Source organism: Suricata suricatta, chromosome 5 (genome assembly GCF_006229205.1).
Source record: "Suricata suricatta isolate VVHF042 chromosome 5, meerkat_22Aug2017_6uvM2_HiC, whole genome shotgun sequence".
In the NCBI taxonomy this organism is placed as follows: Eukaryota; Metazoa; Chordata; class Mammalia; order Carnivora; family Herpestidae; genus Suricata; species Suricata suricatta.
Window position 1 is genome coordinate 122547666 of NC_043704.1, and position 16893 is coordinate 122564558.

The 16893-nt window shown below is 53.0% G+C and overlaps 1 protein-coding gene across 6 annotated transcripts in view; it reads left to right on the plus strand.

Moving 5' to 3' along the window:
- DZIP1L (DAZ interacting zinc finger protein 1 like) overlaps positions 1–16055 on the plus strand; it is a 42046-nt gene extending 25991 nt beyond the window's left edge. For all 6 annotated transcript variants that reach the window (XM_029940209.1, XM_029940210.1, XM_029940208.1 and 3 more), the window contains 8 exons: positions 1655–1685; positions 2967–3020; positions 3373–3506; positions 4694–4886; positions 7539–7755; positions 8170–8357; positions 11480–11619; positions 13198–16055. In XM_029940209.1, coding sequence (XP_029796069.1) covers positions 1655–1685; positions 2967–3020; positions 3373–3506; positions 4694–4886; positions 7539–7755; positions 8170–8357; positions 11480–11619; positions 13198–13359 — 1119 coding nt within the window. In that variant the 3' untranslated portion in view covers positions 13360–16055. The remainder of the gene's footprint in view (positions 1–1654; positions 1686–2966; positions 3021–3372; positions 3507–4693; positions 4887–7538; positions 7756–8169; positions 8358–11479; positions 11620–13197) is intronic.
- Positions 16056–16893: the final 838 nt, after the last annotated feature.

Consider the following 16893-nt stretch of genomic DNA (forward strand, 5'->3'; position numbering starts at 1 on the left):
TTCCCCTGTTGCTGGTAACTCTCTGCTCAGGCTCCCCTTCTGAGCTCCAGGTCAGCGGAGAAGTGTCTGTCCTCAGAAGGGCCCCTCTGTGGCCTCAGATCCTCACCTTGGTTCTGGTACGACCTCCACCCAGGTTCTCTGCGCAGAGCCTTGTGTCATTGTCCAGTTCAGTCTTGTTCCTGCTTGCTGCTCTTCTGTTCTCCCAGCCATGCTTTACCCGGGCATCTAACCCCCACCCCTGCTGCTTTTCTTTATACTGCATCGTCCCCTTAGTTTCACTGCTGTGGCCACCTCAGGACCAGTCTGGACATTTCGTCCTTCTGTTATCCAGAACTCATATTTGCAGATTTTCCACTTAGGAGCCCATTGGTTAAACATGGATTTAGAATAGGCTAATAGGGATTTATTTTTATTATAACACCAAAAGAGGTGACAGTTGATGGCCTTGGTTTAGCAGCCAAATTATACCTTTGGAAATCTAGACTCAGTTTTTCTTTTTACCATTTTCAGCATGTTGACGTCTGTTCTCATGCTTGACTCTCACAATTGCAAGGTGGCTGCCATAGCTCCAACCATCACAACCATATTCAGTAGAAGTTGATGAAAAGGCCCCTTTCGAAGACTTTTGCTTATATTTTATCAATCAAAGCTGTACATAGGCAACCACAGCTGCAAAAAAGGTTAGAAAACAAATAATTAGTTTTACAGTCTCTAGAGTAGAGGTAGGCATGGGAGGAAACATTTGGAAACGAACATTGGATGTATCATTCATCAGTAGACAATAAAAAACAACTCAAGCTTAAGCAGGAGAGGGAATTTGTCATGAGGGTAGACAGAGTGTCTCACAGAGTTCAAGGCAGGAGAGCCACTGAGTCGAAATAAACTGGAACCAGAGACATGAACGTGGTCAGGAGTTTTCCTTTGCTGTGTACCTCTGTTCTCTATATCTGCTTCAATTTTTTCTCTTATTCTGAAGATCACCATTCACTTCATATCTGTCCCATGTGGCAAAACAAAACAAATAAACAATTAAACAAATCAAAACCAAACCCAGTGGCTGCCACTGGCTCTTGACTTCACATGTTATCAATTCAGAGTTCTCTGCCTGAACCTAGACGTCAGCTACGGCTGTGGGAGGTGGCGCGGGGGAGACTTACTCACAACGGCTGTCCCATGTGCGACTAGGTGGAAGGAGGAAGAAGAGGAGGGGGCTGTGCAGACAGCTGAGTGACCGTCTACTTCATGCCGCCTTCCTCCCAGGGGGCACTCAACTCAGATGCCCACGGCGTGGGGGGGCGCCTACCTTGCGCTGGTTGTCCCCACTTGTACCGATAGTATGGACTGTGTGCCTGTCCCACTCAGCTCGCATGGGGCTCCTGCCCTTCAAATCACAGTCCCTCTCTGAAGGAGGGGGGGTTCCCAGCAGGGGAAAAGGCAGCAGGATGCCATGCCGGTTGCTGCCATCCAGCCTTGGTGCCACCCCTGCATCACGTATGGAGATGTGCTGGGGGGTTGGGCAGTGCACTCTGAGCTCCGTGTCCCTGGAGGAAGCACGGGAACAGTGTCTGCCCCTTCTTTATGGTGCTGGGCAGATGCCCTGCTCAGGGCAGAGTCCCCTGCTGGCTGTAACCTGCTCTGTTCCACGTCTTTGTAGATCCAGACCCTGTCTCTCAGGAAGGAGGAGGGTAAGTCTGCATGGGGCATGTTGTCTTGTCTTCTCTCTCCTGTTCCCCACCAGTCAATGTATAGAATGAGGGCGGTGGTGGTGGTGACAGCAGCTCGTGGGACGTGTGGTGTCAGGCTCTTGGGCTGGGTGCGGGAAGGGAAGATAACTTGCTTCTGGGACACACAGGGCTCCAGCCTGCGGCAGGTTCTCGCCTGGCCTGCTCTCCTCTGTAGGGCGGTGGGGACATTCGGAAGGGTGGGGGTCCTGGCGGGAGTGAGGGGTGGAGCCGGGTTCAAGGAAAGGTTCCTTCTAATCCATGATGTATGTGGCTTGGGCCATCAACTATTACCTCGTTCCCAGGGTGTAGCACGTTGACCCCAAGTCAGTGTGAAGGCGGCCGGCGTAGAGTGTATGCAGTCTTCCTCGCTGTGCTGGTGTGTGGTGCTTGTGTGCGCGGCCGTGTGCTGGAGTGCACGCGCTGGCCTCTGAAGGGGGGCCGTAACCCACGGGCACCGCCCCTGCCTGGATGGCCTTGGCCTTCCCTCTTCTGTCCCAGCCCTTTAGCCACCCTTCTGCCTTTCCTTGCAAATGCACATGTCTCTTCCCATCCCCTGCCCCTAGGCCAGACATCTCCTTCCCAGCTTTGCAGCCAGTTCAGAGAAGCACTGTCCCTGTGGCCCCAGCCTTCCCAGGGGCTGAGGCTGGGATGTGTGCCACGTGCTTTGCTGAGCACTTTAGATTCATGGTCTCTTTACACTGTCTCCAGAATTTCAGGTGGGCTGGGCATTACCATCCTTATTTATTATTATTATTATTATTATTATTATTATTATTATATAGTTTACTTATTATATATATAGAGAGAGCAGGGGAGGGGCAGAGAGAGAGGGAGAGAATCCCAAGCAGGCTCCACATTGTCAGCACAGAGCCTGATGTGGGGCTCGAACTCACAAACAAGAGATCATGACTTGAGCTAAAAGGAAGAGTCAGAGGCTTAACCGACTGAGCCACCCAGGCGCCCCATCATCCTCATTTTCTAGATGAGGAGACGGAGGCTTGGCTAGGTTCCTGGGGTCCCCGTGTTGTGCGCAGCTAGTTGGGCAGGGCTGGGCCGTGTGAACCCTGGTCTTCCTGGCTCCTGGGGTCTGTGCTTGTGGCCCCATCCTGCCTCTCCTGGATAAAGAAACAACTGGAGGGCTTGCTCCTTCTTGGCGGCACTCACACGGTGTCCCGTGCTTTCTTCTCGGTCAGGGATGAGGTCCAGGGCATTGAGGCCACTAACTGTTGCTGCTCTTCTCAGGGATCCGCAAGGGCCTGAAGGCTATGGACACCGAGGAGGACTCTTCCGAGGAAGGTGAGTCCTTACTTCTTTCCCTGGTGTCCAATGCAGGACACAGATTTGTCCTCTTCATTGTTTAGTTTGTTTCTACTTCACTGTGTCTGGCTACTGATGCCGGGGGGAAGAGAAGTAGGGACAGGAACCAAGTATTTCTGAAGCCCCTTGTGTGTGCCGGGCATGTCACACACAGGCCCTAACATGCCATCTAAATGGTTCCCTGAGGGGAAAACCCAGAGAGGCTCAGTGACTTGCCCAGAGTCCCAGAGCCGACAGGTGCGTGGAGGCAGGGTCTGGAGTGGCGTCTGATGCATCTGTCCCTTGTGCCTGTCTCACCTGCTCTCACCCTGGTGACTGTCTCGTGCTGCAGAGCCGGAGGACTCCCAAGACGGGCAGCAGAAGGTGCTGGCAGCTCTGAGGAGAAACCCCACCCTGCGGAGGCAGTTCAGGCCCATCCTGGAGGACACCCTGGAAGAGAAGCTGGAAAGCCTGGGGATAAAGAGAGTAAGCTCCAGGGCTGCTGCTGGGAGGGCTGCCGCCTACCGTTTGGACACACGGTGTTCCTGCCTGACAAATGCTTGATTGCTCTTTGAAGTGTAGGCTTATTGTCTCATTTGTTCCCACTGCGGGGCCTTTCGTATCCAGGAACCTGAGCCCACACAGCTTCTCCTCACTTCACAGCGATAAGGTCTCTCTTCTCTGTTCCCAGTGGTTTCTTGGGGTAACACCCTGTGTCCTGACCTCTCTGTGCTCTCCACTCTTCCGTGTCTGTTTCTGACAGAGGGAATTTAATTGGCTCAGTCTGCCCTCTGGAAGGGTCCCTTGAGTGAAGTGGCCGTCATCAGTGGCACACGTGGCCACGGCTGTCAGCACGCGGCTGTGGGTAAGGCAGGCACTGAAAGCTGTGTCTGGTACAAATTAGTATTTGAATGCCATTGTTCCCTCATGCCTGCGTTTAATCAGAGCGTGCATTTTATCGTTGAAGGCATCGATGACATATTTTATTAAATAAAAACACTAACCTTTGACTTTTCAACTACTGTTCCATCTAACTTTGGCTCTAGGATCAGACTTGATTAAAACATTTGTTTCTTTTTGTAAACAGTTTTTTAATGTTTATTTTTGAGAGAGACAGAGAGAGACAGAGCACAAGCAGGGGAAAGAGAGAGAGAGAGACACACACACACAGAATCCAAAGCAGGCTCTGGGCTCTGAGTGGTCAGCACAGAGCTCGATGTGGGGCTCGAACTCACAAACCGTGAGATCATGACCTGAGCTGAAGTCAGATGCTTAACCGACTGAGCCAGCCAGGTGCCCCTGCAGTTGATTTTTCACACACTGTTAGCCACGGACGACAGCATGTCTAGCATAACGATAGTGCCTGAGGTGCAAACAGCCAGCTGTGGTGAGCGGGGTGGGGGAAGGGCATGCCGTGATGTCGATGGAGATGCGCGCAGCCCTGCTGCGTCCTCTTGCCATGCGTGTTTTGATGCAGCTCCCAGACCCTGAACCATCACACTGCCTGCGGCACGTGCAGCCGCCGCCCACCCTGCTCTGACGCTCACATCACCCTCTTCCAGAAAGCACTGGGTGCTGAGCACAGTGACTCCCAGGCCAGCAGCCGGTGCAAGAGGCTTAGGGGAAGGAGTAGGGGAACTTGTGTCGCCACAGGGAACTTCTGTCTCTTCTAGGATGCAAAGGGAATCTCCTTTCAAACTCTCAGACACCTAGAGTCCCTCCTGAGAGCCCACCGGGAGCAGAAGGCACGGAGGTTTTCTGAATTTCTGAGTCTGCGGGAAAAGCTTGTCAAGGAGGCCACCAGCAGGGTGACGGAGAGACAGAGACACAGGGCCCCGGCGTCCCAGCCGGACAGCGAGGCTCCAGGTGAGCTGGTGAGAGGGCTTGCTTGGGGGCTGTGGCCGGGAGGGTCCAGGCTCCTTTGCACACTACTTCCTGCCTCCAGCAGGGCACTACTCAAAAGGGCGAGAAGGTAGCGTCCTCCTTGCAGGTGACTGAGTCCAAAAGCCCTCTGTTGGGGGGGATGAGGTCCAGGAGTGGGCCCCACGGCCACCCCGGGAAGCCCGAGAGAGCCAGAGCTGGAGCCTGTGGTCCATCCTGAGTGTGCTGCCCCTACTCAGCATCTTTACTTGCTTTGACTACAAGTTGAACAGAGAAGACACACTCAGTTTCTGGCACTGAAGCCAGGGATGTCGGTGCCAGAAGAAGGCCCAACGCCTGGGAGCACTGGGGCTGCAGGCAGGGGCAGATACGAATTAAAGGAAAAGTCTGCTCTGGAGCCATGGGAGGGGCTTGGGGCGCTCTGTCTGTGACAGATCCTCAGAGCTCAGGCTTGGTTCCCTGTGGTCCGGCTTTACCCCTGGGGGGTGTGACAAGGAAAGGCTGGGGGTTCTTGGGGAGGATTCAAGTGTGTGGGTGATGGCCCTCCAGTTTCTGTCCTCAGGGAACTGAGGAAGCAGGGGCACTTGTGTTCCTAGGCTCAAGGGCCCCCTGTTTCTAGAGGATTTCCAGATCCACCGAGATGCTGAAATTGGGCACCGTGGGGAGGGCGTCAGGGGGCCGGAGGCTGTGTGTACAGGGCGGCGCTGCCGCTTTTCCTCCTGAGCACATATCACAGGGACATCCATTCTCTTATCTCCTTGTGTCCAGGCAGACCCCCCTGAACTCTTCATCCTAAGGAATTTCCCAGGGTGTGGACCACATTGTCTGGGGATGTGAGAGATGACTTTACTTGGTACATGGACCAGTGATTTTAAATTTTACTGAGGCTGATCTGCACTGAGCACAGATCCTATGCTGGAAACCGGCCCAGACTAGGTGGTGATGGGACCAAGCACAGGGGTGGTGGTGCTGGGAGGAGAGAGGGGACAGCGAGGCATGGGTGAAGAGTGAAAGCATCCTCTGAGGACAGGCTTCCAAAAGAGGAAAGGCATCTTGCTCCTCCAGACGCCCCCTCCCCTCCAGCCCTCGTCTGGTGGTCAGAAAGCCTACTGAGGACCACCCCCTTGCCTGTCTCCCCTTACCTGGTCCTGGGGCCCTGCCTTCTCTGGGGCCTGTCACAGAGGTGTGATGTGAGCCCTGTGTTTCCACAGCATTTGGTAGACCTCTCTTTCCAGCTGTATGCCCACAGGCTCGTTTTCTGGGTCCCACGAGTGCTGTGTTAATGCTCACCTCTGATCTCTGTGTAGACTGTGCCTCTTTTGCTTTGGGGCAAAGCTGTGGGGGTGTAGCAAGGCCGTGAGTGGCAAGAGCTCTGGATTTGGGGTGGCTGATGACCTGGGTTTGCAGGTACCACTGACTTGCGTGGGATTATGGACCTTGATTGAGCCCCTGGATCTCTTGCAGCCTCCGTAAAGTAGGGAAAATGACACTCTCCTAAGGCATCTGGGGCTAGGTGGGTGCTGTAGGTAAAGTGCTTAGCTTGAGGTCTGTGTGCAGTAACTGTAGCTATTGTTGTTGCTTTTCCTCAGCAACTTTGTCTGCTTTCCCCATCTCTCCAGTCTGCTCTTCTTAGAAGATCCACTTCTGTGTAAATGCATTCTTTGAGAGCGGTGTTATTTCCAACATTTTTGATCTTGAACTACAGTAAGAGATAGTTTACACTGTGACAATCCACACATGCAAGAGTTTCGTGGGACAGTACTTACTCTGACACTCTGCCATGTCCTTTTCTTCTCCTTCCAAAAAAAAAAAAAGGTTTCCGATCTTGGGAGACCCCACTAGGGAATCCAGAAAAGGGAGTGGCTGGGTCTGAGCGCTTGCCTTTAGAGCACTCCAGCCACAGGCGAGTTCTGGGAGGAACACGGAGGAGCTAGGTGGCCTATGTGGTCCTGTGGTCCTGTGGCGACCTCTGGTGGCAGCAGGGTCTCCCTGCAATGTGGTGTGCACTCCAGCTGCCGCCGCCTGGGTGGATCCAGAGGGTAGGTACTCCTGGTGAGATCAGCCCGTAGCACTCCACGGGGAGGGTTAAGCTGCAGACTTAAGGGCTGGGCCCTTTTTAACTTTTTTTTTTTTTTTTTATGTTAAGCTTCTTTCATTTATTTTGAGAGAGAGAGAGAGAGAGAGTGTGTGAACTGGGGAGGGGTAGAGAGGAGAAAGTGAGAATCCCAAGCAGGCTCTGCACTGCCCAACAAATCCTGATGTGGGGCTTGAACCCACGAACCATTAGATCATGACCTGAGTGGAAGTTGGACACTCAACCGACTGAGCCACCCAGGCATCCCATGGGTCCCTCTTCAGACCTGCTGACCCCTGGGGGACTCCTGGAATGATGACATGACCCTTGAAAGCCAGCTACTCTCCTGGTCTCTGCTAGAACTGTGGGTCCCAGCCCCGAGTCTGGCCAGCAGCAGGACACCTGGGGTGGGGGCAGTGATTATATTTGCGCTGGTTATTATTGTATTCCGTGACAGAGTGACTTGTCCATTTCTAGTGTGCTGGAACCTCACTCTGCATCCTCTTCAGGCTTGTGGGCCCAGATGGTCATGCCTTGGAACTTATTCCTATCTGTGTTTCTAGTCAAAAGCCAGCAGAACCCACTGGCCATGCAAGAGGCCCAGACAAAGCCCAGGACCCTGCAGGTGGCATTGCCATCGAAGCCAGGAGAGCCGCCCACGACAACTCTTCAGAGCCACAGCAGTCACGGCCCTGGCCTGGCTCAGGTGCCCACCCCTACTCCACGCCCCAGAGCACGTGGACCGTCCGGCAGCCCTGCTTCCCCAGGGCCCGGGCCGAGGTGAGCCCCGGACTCTGCACTCAGTGCTCCCAGCCTCAGGCAGCCCTGATCGGGGTTTCCCTCAGGCTTCTGTAGACAGGTGAGGGGCAGAGACTGAAGTGAACCTCAGTTGGGGTCCTTCCTGAGATCTCATAAAGAGACTAGGGCCCTTGGCTCCTGGCCAGGAAAAGCTTACCCTTTCCTTCCCTGTCTCTTCCTTAAGTCTTCGTTGCCGCACAGGAAAGGCTGGGTCCTCATCCTCTAACAGAGTTGCCGGGGTGGCTGCGATGCTCCAGGGTGACTCCTGGCTGCCATCTGGGCCCAAGGAAGGAGCAGGGCTCGCTTGGGGCACATCAGACATGCTTACAGTGGTGAGGTTTGGCTTTTACAGTTTTTCTGGCCCACACAGCCCTCCTTTCTTCTCCTCTGTGACAGCACACCCCCGTTTAGTTCTGAAGAGGACTCCGAGGGAAACTCCGTGCAGCGGACATCTCTCCAGCCCCCACGAGGTCCTTCCAGGATGGGGCCCCGGCCAGAGGACAGCTGGGACTGGTCCGACACAGAGACCTCGGAGGCGAGTGCCCAGCCCCCTGACAAGGGCTCAGGTGGCCTGGCCTCCTCAGGTGAGGGATCCGGGACCCCTGGGGTAGCCCTTCTCCAGCCCAGACTTCTCTAGTCCTGGAAACACCCTGATTTGGGTTTTCTGATTTGGCAACTCATTGTGACTTGGGGAGAATGACTGCCCCACCCATCAGGTATTTTGCTATGGTCGCAGAGATATCAGAAGAAGGATAGAATCTGAGCGAGTTTTATGTTGCCCCTTGTGCTGTCATTGAATTGCTTAACTGTTGGAGGTTGGAGGAGCTCACTTCTTTTGTCCTCCACATTCTTACCAGCAGAGAATGAACATGGCGGCCAGACAAATGGAGATCGAAGTGCTGTTCTATTACTGGAGACAGTGCCTAGTAATGCTAAGGCACAGGCTTCCTCTCAGAGCCAGATTGGCTCCTGAGGCCAATGGGGGGACTCCTCCAGCCTCCCCAACCCAGATCCTGCCCATACTTAAGGCCATACAGGGCGGGGTCAGCAAAGCAGTCCCGGAGAGGGCTGAGGTATGTCTCGGTGGGGACAGTCCAGCTGGCCTCCAAACGCAGTCACAGGTACAGGGATCGTGCCAGAGAGAAAAAGAAAGGCGGCCCGGGGGATGTGGCAGTCCCTCTGTTTGGCTATCCAGTGGATCGGAGAGGCAAGAAGGGATGGGGCACTGAGAGGGCGTCCATGCTGTGCTTGCCCAACTTGGTAGAGCAGGAATGCCCTCTGCCCCCCGTGAGGTGGGGCGTACTGCACACTTCATCACCTCATCTCTGACACCTTGCAGTACTTGTTCAAGGTCGCAGAACGGATAACATGGAAAACTGAGATTGTGTATGGTTTTGAAGTTCATGTGTTGGTGTCATATTTCTTTTTACTTGAAAAATAATTTTTTCCCAGAAAGAACTGCCTTTAGTCATTTTCGTAATTATGAAAATATCCACATAGACTTTCACGCTGCTTGAGTTCATTAGTACCAGATCAAGGGGGTGTGGTCAACGGGTTAAGTATCACTGCAGTGAAAGCAGCCTCCAGGACAAACCTAGGTTACAGTAAACATTTTGAGAGATAGGTTACAAGCAACACATGCAGTCTCACAAAAAAAGCTTTTGTAACAAAAGAGTGGCTTCCAGCTAACCTTGAGATGGAGGGGGACAGTGAACCTTCACAGCAGGCCGAGTCGTTTCCACCGTGGTCTTAGGACCATAGTGGCATTTTTACAGAAAAGTTCCTTGCTCTTTTAAGCAAAGAGGGTTAGAAATCCAGCCTGATAAAAAGACATCACAGAAATTTGAGTTAAATGTTATGGGTGACTGGAATGAATATATTCATTAAACTTGTCACTTTGTATGGAATAGCTTACTACAGTAACTAATTGAGCATTTTTCTTCTGGAAAGAACTAAGTCAACTCCCATTCTTTCAAGATTTTCTTTTCTCTTTTTTCTCGTTATGTTTTTTTAAAGTTATGTTTGAGAGAGAGAGACATAGAGGATCCGAAGTGGGCTCTGCATGGACAGCAATGAGCCCAGTGTGGGGCTCAAACCCACAAACAGTGAGATCACGACCTGATCCAAAGTCGGATGCTTAACTGACTGAGCCATCCAGGTGTCCCTCTTTCACAGCTTTCTTATAAAACTGTTAATGGAAAGGCCTGCAGCTTCTGGCTTCAGTTGCATTTTCTTTTCCATAAAATTTTTTTTTAATGTTTATTCATTTTTGAGAGGGGGGAAGGGGCAGAGGGAGAAGGAGACACAGAATCTGAAGCAGGCTCCTGGCTCTGAGCTGTCAGCACAGAGCCTGATGCAGGGCTTGAACTTGTGAACCATGAGATCATGACTTGAGCCGAAGTTGGACGCTTAACTGTTTGAGCCACCCAGGTGCCCCTTCAGGTGCATTTTCTAGCCAGGGCTTAGTTAAAGAACATGGCACTTAGGAGTTTTGTCTTTTTAAAGTCATGAGCTATAAACCCAGATATGAGCAATCTGTAAAGTCTATGCTCTTAATGGATTTTGCAGAACTTTATCTTGTCCATAGCATATTCCAAGCCTGCCATCCATCAGAACCCACCAGAACTAGATGTTTGGAGAAGTACTGATGGCCGCCAGGTGGGGCGATAAGGTGGAGGGGGGCAGGAAGCGGGAGTCAGGAGTCATCTGATAGTTTGGGCTCTATCATGTGTTGCCTGCTTGTGCTTGTGTGAGCAGTTTCGGTTCCTTTGCTATAAAATGAGGTATCAGGACAAGACAGTTAATGGGGGGTGAGGAATACAGTGCTTGGTACACAGTGGCCCTTAACAAATATTTCTTGAGCGGTGCCTGGGTGGCTCAGTCTGTTAAGCATCCAACTTCGGCTCAGGTCATAATCTCACCACTTGTGGGTTCAAGCCCCACATCGGGCTCTGTGCTGATGACAGCTCAAAGCCTGGAGCCTGCTTTGGATTTTGTGTCTCCCCCTCTCTCTGCCCCTCCCCTGCTCATGCTCTCTTTCTCTCTCCTCAAAAATAAATAAACATAAAAAATTTAAAAAACAAACATTTCTCTAATGAATTATTGAACCAAGGGCTATTGTAGCCCCAGTTGTCTGCTCAGAGTCTCAGATGGCTGAATCCTACAAGGCCATGGTTAGCTGCCTGCTCCCTGGCCATTCCTGAGGTCTGGACACCCACCGTGGTTTGCCACGTCACCAGGGCCCTGTTGATAATCTTTGTCCCTGCTTAGCTCTCCCCGCATGGAGTTTGCAGAAAGCCTGTCTGGCCTTCCATCCTTCTGTGATCATTTATATTTATGATATTTCTTCTCATCTCAGCGCAGATGTTGAAGGAGGCTGTGTCGGCACATTAGTCTTGCTTTTCATGTACCAAGTGAGCAGAGGTTCTGTCTCTGCCTCCCATTTAGAGAGAAGAACAGCTTTCTAAGCCTCTGTCCGCAGCCATGTTGTTAAGTGCAGTTATGGTTTTCGGATGGCCAGAGCCTCTTTTTGCTGGCACCCATTGGCCTGAGCCTTCTCTCTGTCCTCACCGCTCTTCTTTGCAGTTGCTCTTCCTTCTTCCTCCTGACCCTTCTCCACACTCCCTCTATCCGCACAAGAGCCTGGTCGTGACCTACAAGGATGAGGCATTCATCCTCTGGAATTTCCCCTCCGGTTGCCTTCCAGGAACACTGGTGCAGTCGCTGGTCAAAAACCTTGAGAAACAGCTGGAGGCTCCAGTGAAGACGCCAGCGGGAGGGGTCAACCTGTTCTTCCGGCCCAGCGCCGGCCCGGGGAAGGCTGCCGTGCCAACAAGGACGCCTCAGGTAGGCCGCAGGGCTCTTGCAGGCTGCCTGCCGTTTCCAGCAGAGCCAGCTCTGAGTTTGGGAGTGTGGGCCGGGGTCTAGTGAGTGTCAGCCTTGGCCCCCGTGGGACATCACAGGCAACCTCACGGACTCTTCTGTCCCGGCCCAGATGAAGGGGTGGTCACTTTCAAATGCTTTTTGTTTGTATCCCTGTTGACATTAAAAAGCCTTTTGGTCCATTATACAAGCGACTGCTTGTTTCTCCTGGTCACTCACGCTCCCATTTCCTGCCCCTGACGGAGCCCGGACCTGGCTCTGTGCCGGCTGCCGGCAGTAGCTGCTCTCTCCTGGCTCTGGTTCATCCCACCACGGCTTCCCCCCACTTTCCTTCACTCAGCCGAGGACCCAACACCGGGCTGAGTGCGGAGCAGACTTCTCGGCGAGGGCGGGGTGTTGGACTGGCATCACACAGCGTGTCAGCGTGGGCGACAACACACAATGGGGATATTTAGATACTTTCCTTCTAAATATTCAAGGCCATTCCTCATCACCAAGGATGCCTTGGTGGCCTGCCTCTCTGAGGCTCCAGCCGCCATCAGACTCAGAGCTCGGAGGCTCGGTCTCCCTGACCGTTACCACGAGGACGCCCTCCTCCTGCCTCCAGTCAGGGAATGACGCCCACGTGCCCATTGCTTTCTCAGCAGAACGTGTCGAGCGCTCCTCACTTCACACCGGCTCACCTTTCTCAGCCAAAAAGGTGCCTCCTGGGATGACCAGAGCTATTGCCCTAACATTCAGAAGTAGTGGGCAGTCGCTTTTTGGTCGTTAGGAGAGCCTGTTCTCATTACGTAATGTTTTGGTTTATTATGCAGCCCGTGTGTGTTGGTGCGTAGCGGGTCCAAGTTGTCCCTTTCCCGCTGTTGGGAAAGAGTGTCAATATCCCGAAGCAGGTTGAGCCTGCTGCCCTTGGCCACGAGGTGTTCTGATTGCTTGGGCTTACGTTCTGGGAGAAAATGCATGAGATGTTCCTATCAGAACCCAGGTGGCCCTCAGTGCCAGGAGGACACTGAGAGCTCTGAAGGGTGACTGTGGCCCAGGGGTAGCCTGGGCCCTTGGCTTCCGCTGGCCTCTCCTATTGGCTACAGCCCAGACCCTTTCCAGGCTGAGGGTTCCTGGTACCCGGGAGCTACTGTTCTGCTCCTTCAGTCAGGGTATTTACCAGCCCCACAGAAGCACCTGAGGGCAGGGGGAGGGACTTTAGCCCCTGCTGCATTCAGGAAAGTCAAGGCTCTGGGCGTTCACCTCCATCTATGTGGGGAATTAAAAAATCTGGACAAAGTTTAAACGATAAGAGCTGCCTGATTTGGCGTAAGCCTTTCCAATGTGTTTGTCTTGGTTTGGCCAGCGGGATTTCAGGAGTGTTTGAAATTGCTCTGACCCCAGGTCTCTGAAGCAGGTTTTCTGAGACCAGGAAATGTGAAAAAGCAGAAGTGTCTCCCTACTGCTTCTTCCAAACCTGCATTTTGTCCCCATGTCTGTCCAGCATTTTCATCTTCCATTGTCAGAATGCAATTGCTTCTCCCCCTTACCTCCCTGCAGCTTTCGGATGAGGACAGTGACTTGGAGATCTCTTCCTTGGAAGATCTCCCCCAGGACCTGGGCCAGAGAGAAGAACCGAAGCCCCTGTCTCGCTCGAAGCCTCCGGAAAAGTTTGGCACCAGCCCTTGGGGCCCTGGCCGGCCGAGGGTCCCCGGCTGGTGATCCCATCCCAGAGCCTGGCTGGGGCCAGCTCAGGGTCCCTCCCCAAACACAAGAGGCTGCTGGGCCTCTCTTGTCTTCACCAGTGACCAAGAGGTCTTCTCTGGAGAGGAGCAGAGCAGATGGTGGATATGATAGCTCCTCTCTTGCCCATGAGCAGGGGTCCTGCTCCAGAGCTCCATCTGCGCCTGGTTGGGTGCTCCTGGGTCTTGTGGTTTGAGAAAGGGTTATTTATAATGAGCCCTTTCCTTCCCCCCCACTCCATGTTCACTCCAGACTGAAAGAACCACTTGATCTTCAGGGCGTGTTGTCAATCTGTGGGAATGCTGTGGAGAGGAGTCTTTTGTGGTGTCCTTTTGGTGTCCTTTTGGGGACAGTCAGTCATTCAGTGGTTGATCCAAAGTCATTCACAGTGTGCTTGCTCTGGGCCAGGCCTCCAGGCTCTCCCTACTGTGTTGGGGTGCCAGCAGAGGTGAGTAGGGCAGAAGTACAGGGTAGTAGTCTGGTAACCAACATTAGGGTGTTATGGGAACATAGCGAGGGCCACCCAGTGTAGACATGGGTGATCTGGGAGGGACTCCCAGAGCTGATGTCAGGCTGTGCTTGCTCATGGGTGGGAGAGAGGCAGGGAGGGAGGGCCACCTGACTGGCGCCTCATGCCCAAAGGACCACACATTTAAGTTTTGAAACTATTTCTAAAATTAGGTTATAGATGTAACCACTCTATTTTTTTTAATATGAAAAACATCAATTTGTCATATAGAAACATTTAAATATAGCACAATGGTTATAACTCACTTCTGTTCATTATTTTTGGAGCTTCAGGAGGGGCATAGTGGGGTGAAGCCACCTGCACCCCCATTGTGGCAGGTGAGGTCTGTTGGGATGCGGATGCCAAGGTGGTTAGGAGAGCCAGAGGTTTGCTGGGCTGAAGGCAGAGCAAGCAGGTCAGCAGGGAGGGCCCTCGGAGAGCAGCGCAGGCCCCACCACCGTGAGAGCAGAGGGAGCAGGAATCAGGAGCAGGCAGGGGCCCCCAGACGGCCCCGGGGGGCTGTCCCCTCTGCCAACCCAGTGGGAGCTGCCGAGCAGGGAGTCCCCACTGGGCACAAACGGCCTGGCCCTGGAGCCCGCACCCTGTCGGCTTGCTTCACTGCCCGTGATTGAACAGCAGTTTTTGCCTCAAGGGAGACTGAGCCCTGTGCCTCGCCAATGAAGGACCCCAAGTTCATCTGCCCATGCAGGGAAGACAATGACCAAGGCTTTGAGAATGCAGCAAGGGAAGTGAGTGGCAGCCAAATGGGGAGACAGGAGGGCCACCTGAACCCCTTCCCTGAAGGAGGAGAGTCAGGGCAATTTAAAGGCACACCAGAAGAGGGTAAGAAGTAGCAGCTGCACTTACTACTCTGCAGCTGCAATGGGCCTCCTATCATCACAGGTTTCAGGAATAGTGTCCCCAGTAGTCCACGTCCCTGACACCCAGCCTCCACCACTGTCCACTCAACTCAGCAATCTTGCTCCATCTGTCTTTCCCACCTTGGGTCTCTTGCCCTCCATCTGGGCTTCCGTTAGCCTCTGGGTAGAGACCCTGCCACCCGGCCAGGCCTGACATTCTGGTGGGAGGAGCCAGGGGAAGCCAGGGAGGAAAGGCTTTGCAGAGGGCAAAAGGCACCTGGGGGCGGGGTTCGCTTGGGGGGTCGTGGTACCAGGCTGCTCAGCGAGGCCGGAGCACAGCTTATGCAGGGCCTTATGTGGGACTTGGGGCCCGTGCAGTCCTGGCCAGCTGGGGGGTAAATTCCCTTCATGTATCTCACACAATTGAGCAGCTGAGGACATGGGGAAGGATGATCCCAGTGAGTGCTGCCAGAGTGTGAAGAGGGGAAGCTGCAGTGGATGGGAAGTGCGGTGGGTTGATGCCCCTCCTAGGATTCTCCCAACAAAGTCATGTTTTCCTGTTCACCGGCTTTGGGCAAGGGGCATATAAAAAATGGTGGTACTCCCCACCACCTCCGGTCTCCCCCACAACCTCCTGGTCTCCCCTCCTCACCTGATCTCCCCCATCACCTGCTGGTCTCCCCCATCTCTTCTTGGTCTCCCCTCACCACCTCCTAGTCTTCCCCGCTCCCCCCCCCACCCCGTCTCCTGCACCACCTCCTGGTCTCTCCCACTACCTCCTCTTAACCCTCACCACCTCCTGGTCTCCCCTCATCACCTCCTCTTCTCCTGCAGTCCTGACATAGGTCTGATGCCAGCCCCCACATCACACATACACCCTGAAGTCTCTGTTTTTTGAAGGTTGTCTCTGATGCTGTGGGAGGCTGCACAGCCTTTGAAGGTGCACCCCCAATGGGCGGGAGTGCTGACATTCCCGGGGCAGCCTGCGGCCAGGGTGGAATGGGAGTTGTTGAGTGATTGGTCCAGCGTTCCCCTGCGGCGCTGGCACAACTCCAGGGTTTACTGAGATCCCCCAGTGGGAGGGAATCCCAGTTGCTCTAGCAGTTACTACTTACTAGGGCACCTTTCATTGGCCTTCTTCCTACTGTCTCGTTTTTTTCACTCTGACTCCTGCTTCTTTGGAGCGCCTCTGAAATAAATTACCCTGCTCCCAAGTCCTTGCCTCAGGCTCTGCTTTCAGGGGCAAGGCCAAGTGAAATAAATGTATGTGCATATGTGTTTTCATGTGCACTAGTGATAATTGCCCATGGGAATGCCTCTGTTCTTGAATGTTCACTTTTAAGTTCTATGCTTCTAAATGTGTTTTTCTATTTACTCTGGAGGGTGCATTACTGGTTTTCTATTTCTATGCTGTTTATTCCTCCCCACTTTCGGATGCATTTTAGAATGTGTGGCAAGACTTATAAGAACTTTGGAACATATGTGTACTAACCAGTGCTCTCCAGAGAAACAGAAGCAATAGGATATAGGAATAGATACAGATACAAATAGGGATTTGTGACAGGAACGGGCTCCTGTAGGTGTGAAGCCCGAGGAGTCCCGTGGCCACCAGCTCAGGCTGGGGAACAGGGAAAGCTGGTGGCGTCAGTCCTGGAGCCCAAAGTCCCGAACCAGAAGCTCCGACGTCCAAGGACAGGAGATAGATGCTCTAGTCAGGAAGAGAGCTCACTCATCCTTCCTCTGCCTTTTGTCCTCTTTGGGGCCCCAGTGGATTGATTCGGTGGTGCCCACCCTTGTTGGTGAGGATGGCTGTTCTTCACCCAGCCTACTGATTTGAATGCTAATCTCTTCCGGAAACATCCTGAGGGACACACCCAGAAAGAATATTTTATATTCGAGCATCCCGTAGCTCAGTCACATTGAGATGAACCATCACGATATGTAACATATTAAATTATTTTAAAATTATACGAACAATAAGATTGATCGAGAAAAATTGGAAGACACAGATAATCAAACGAGAAATAAATTTGAATAACGCCCAAACCCAGGGGCAGCCATCGCTGACATCTAGATATACACGCATTGATTAAAAAAAATACATATGTCTCCTTCCTAGGATTTCACTGTATTCTTCTTTGGCTT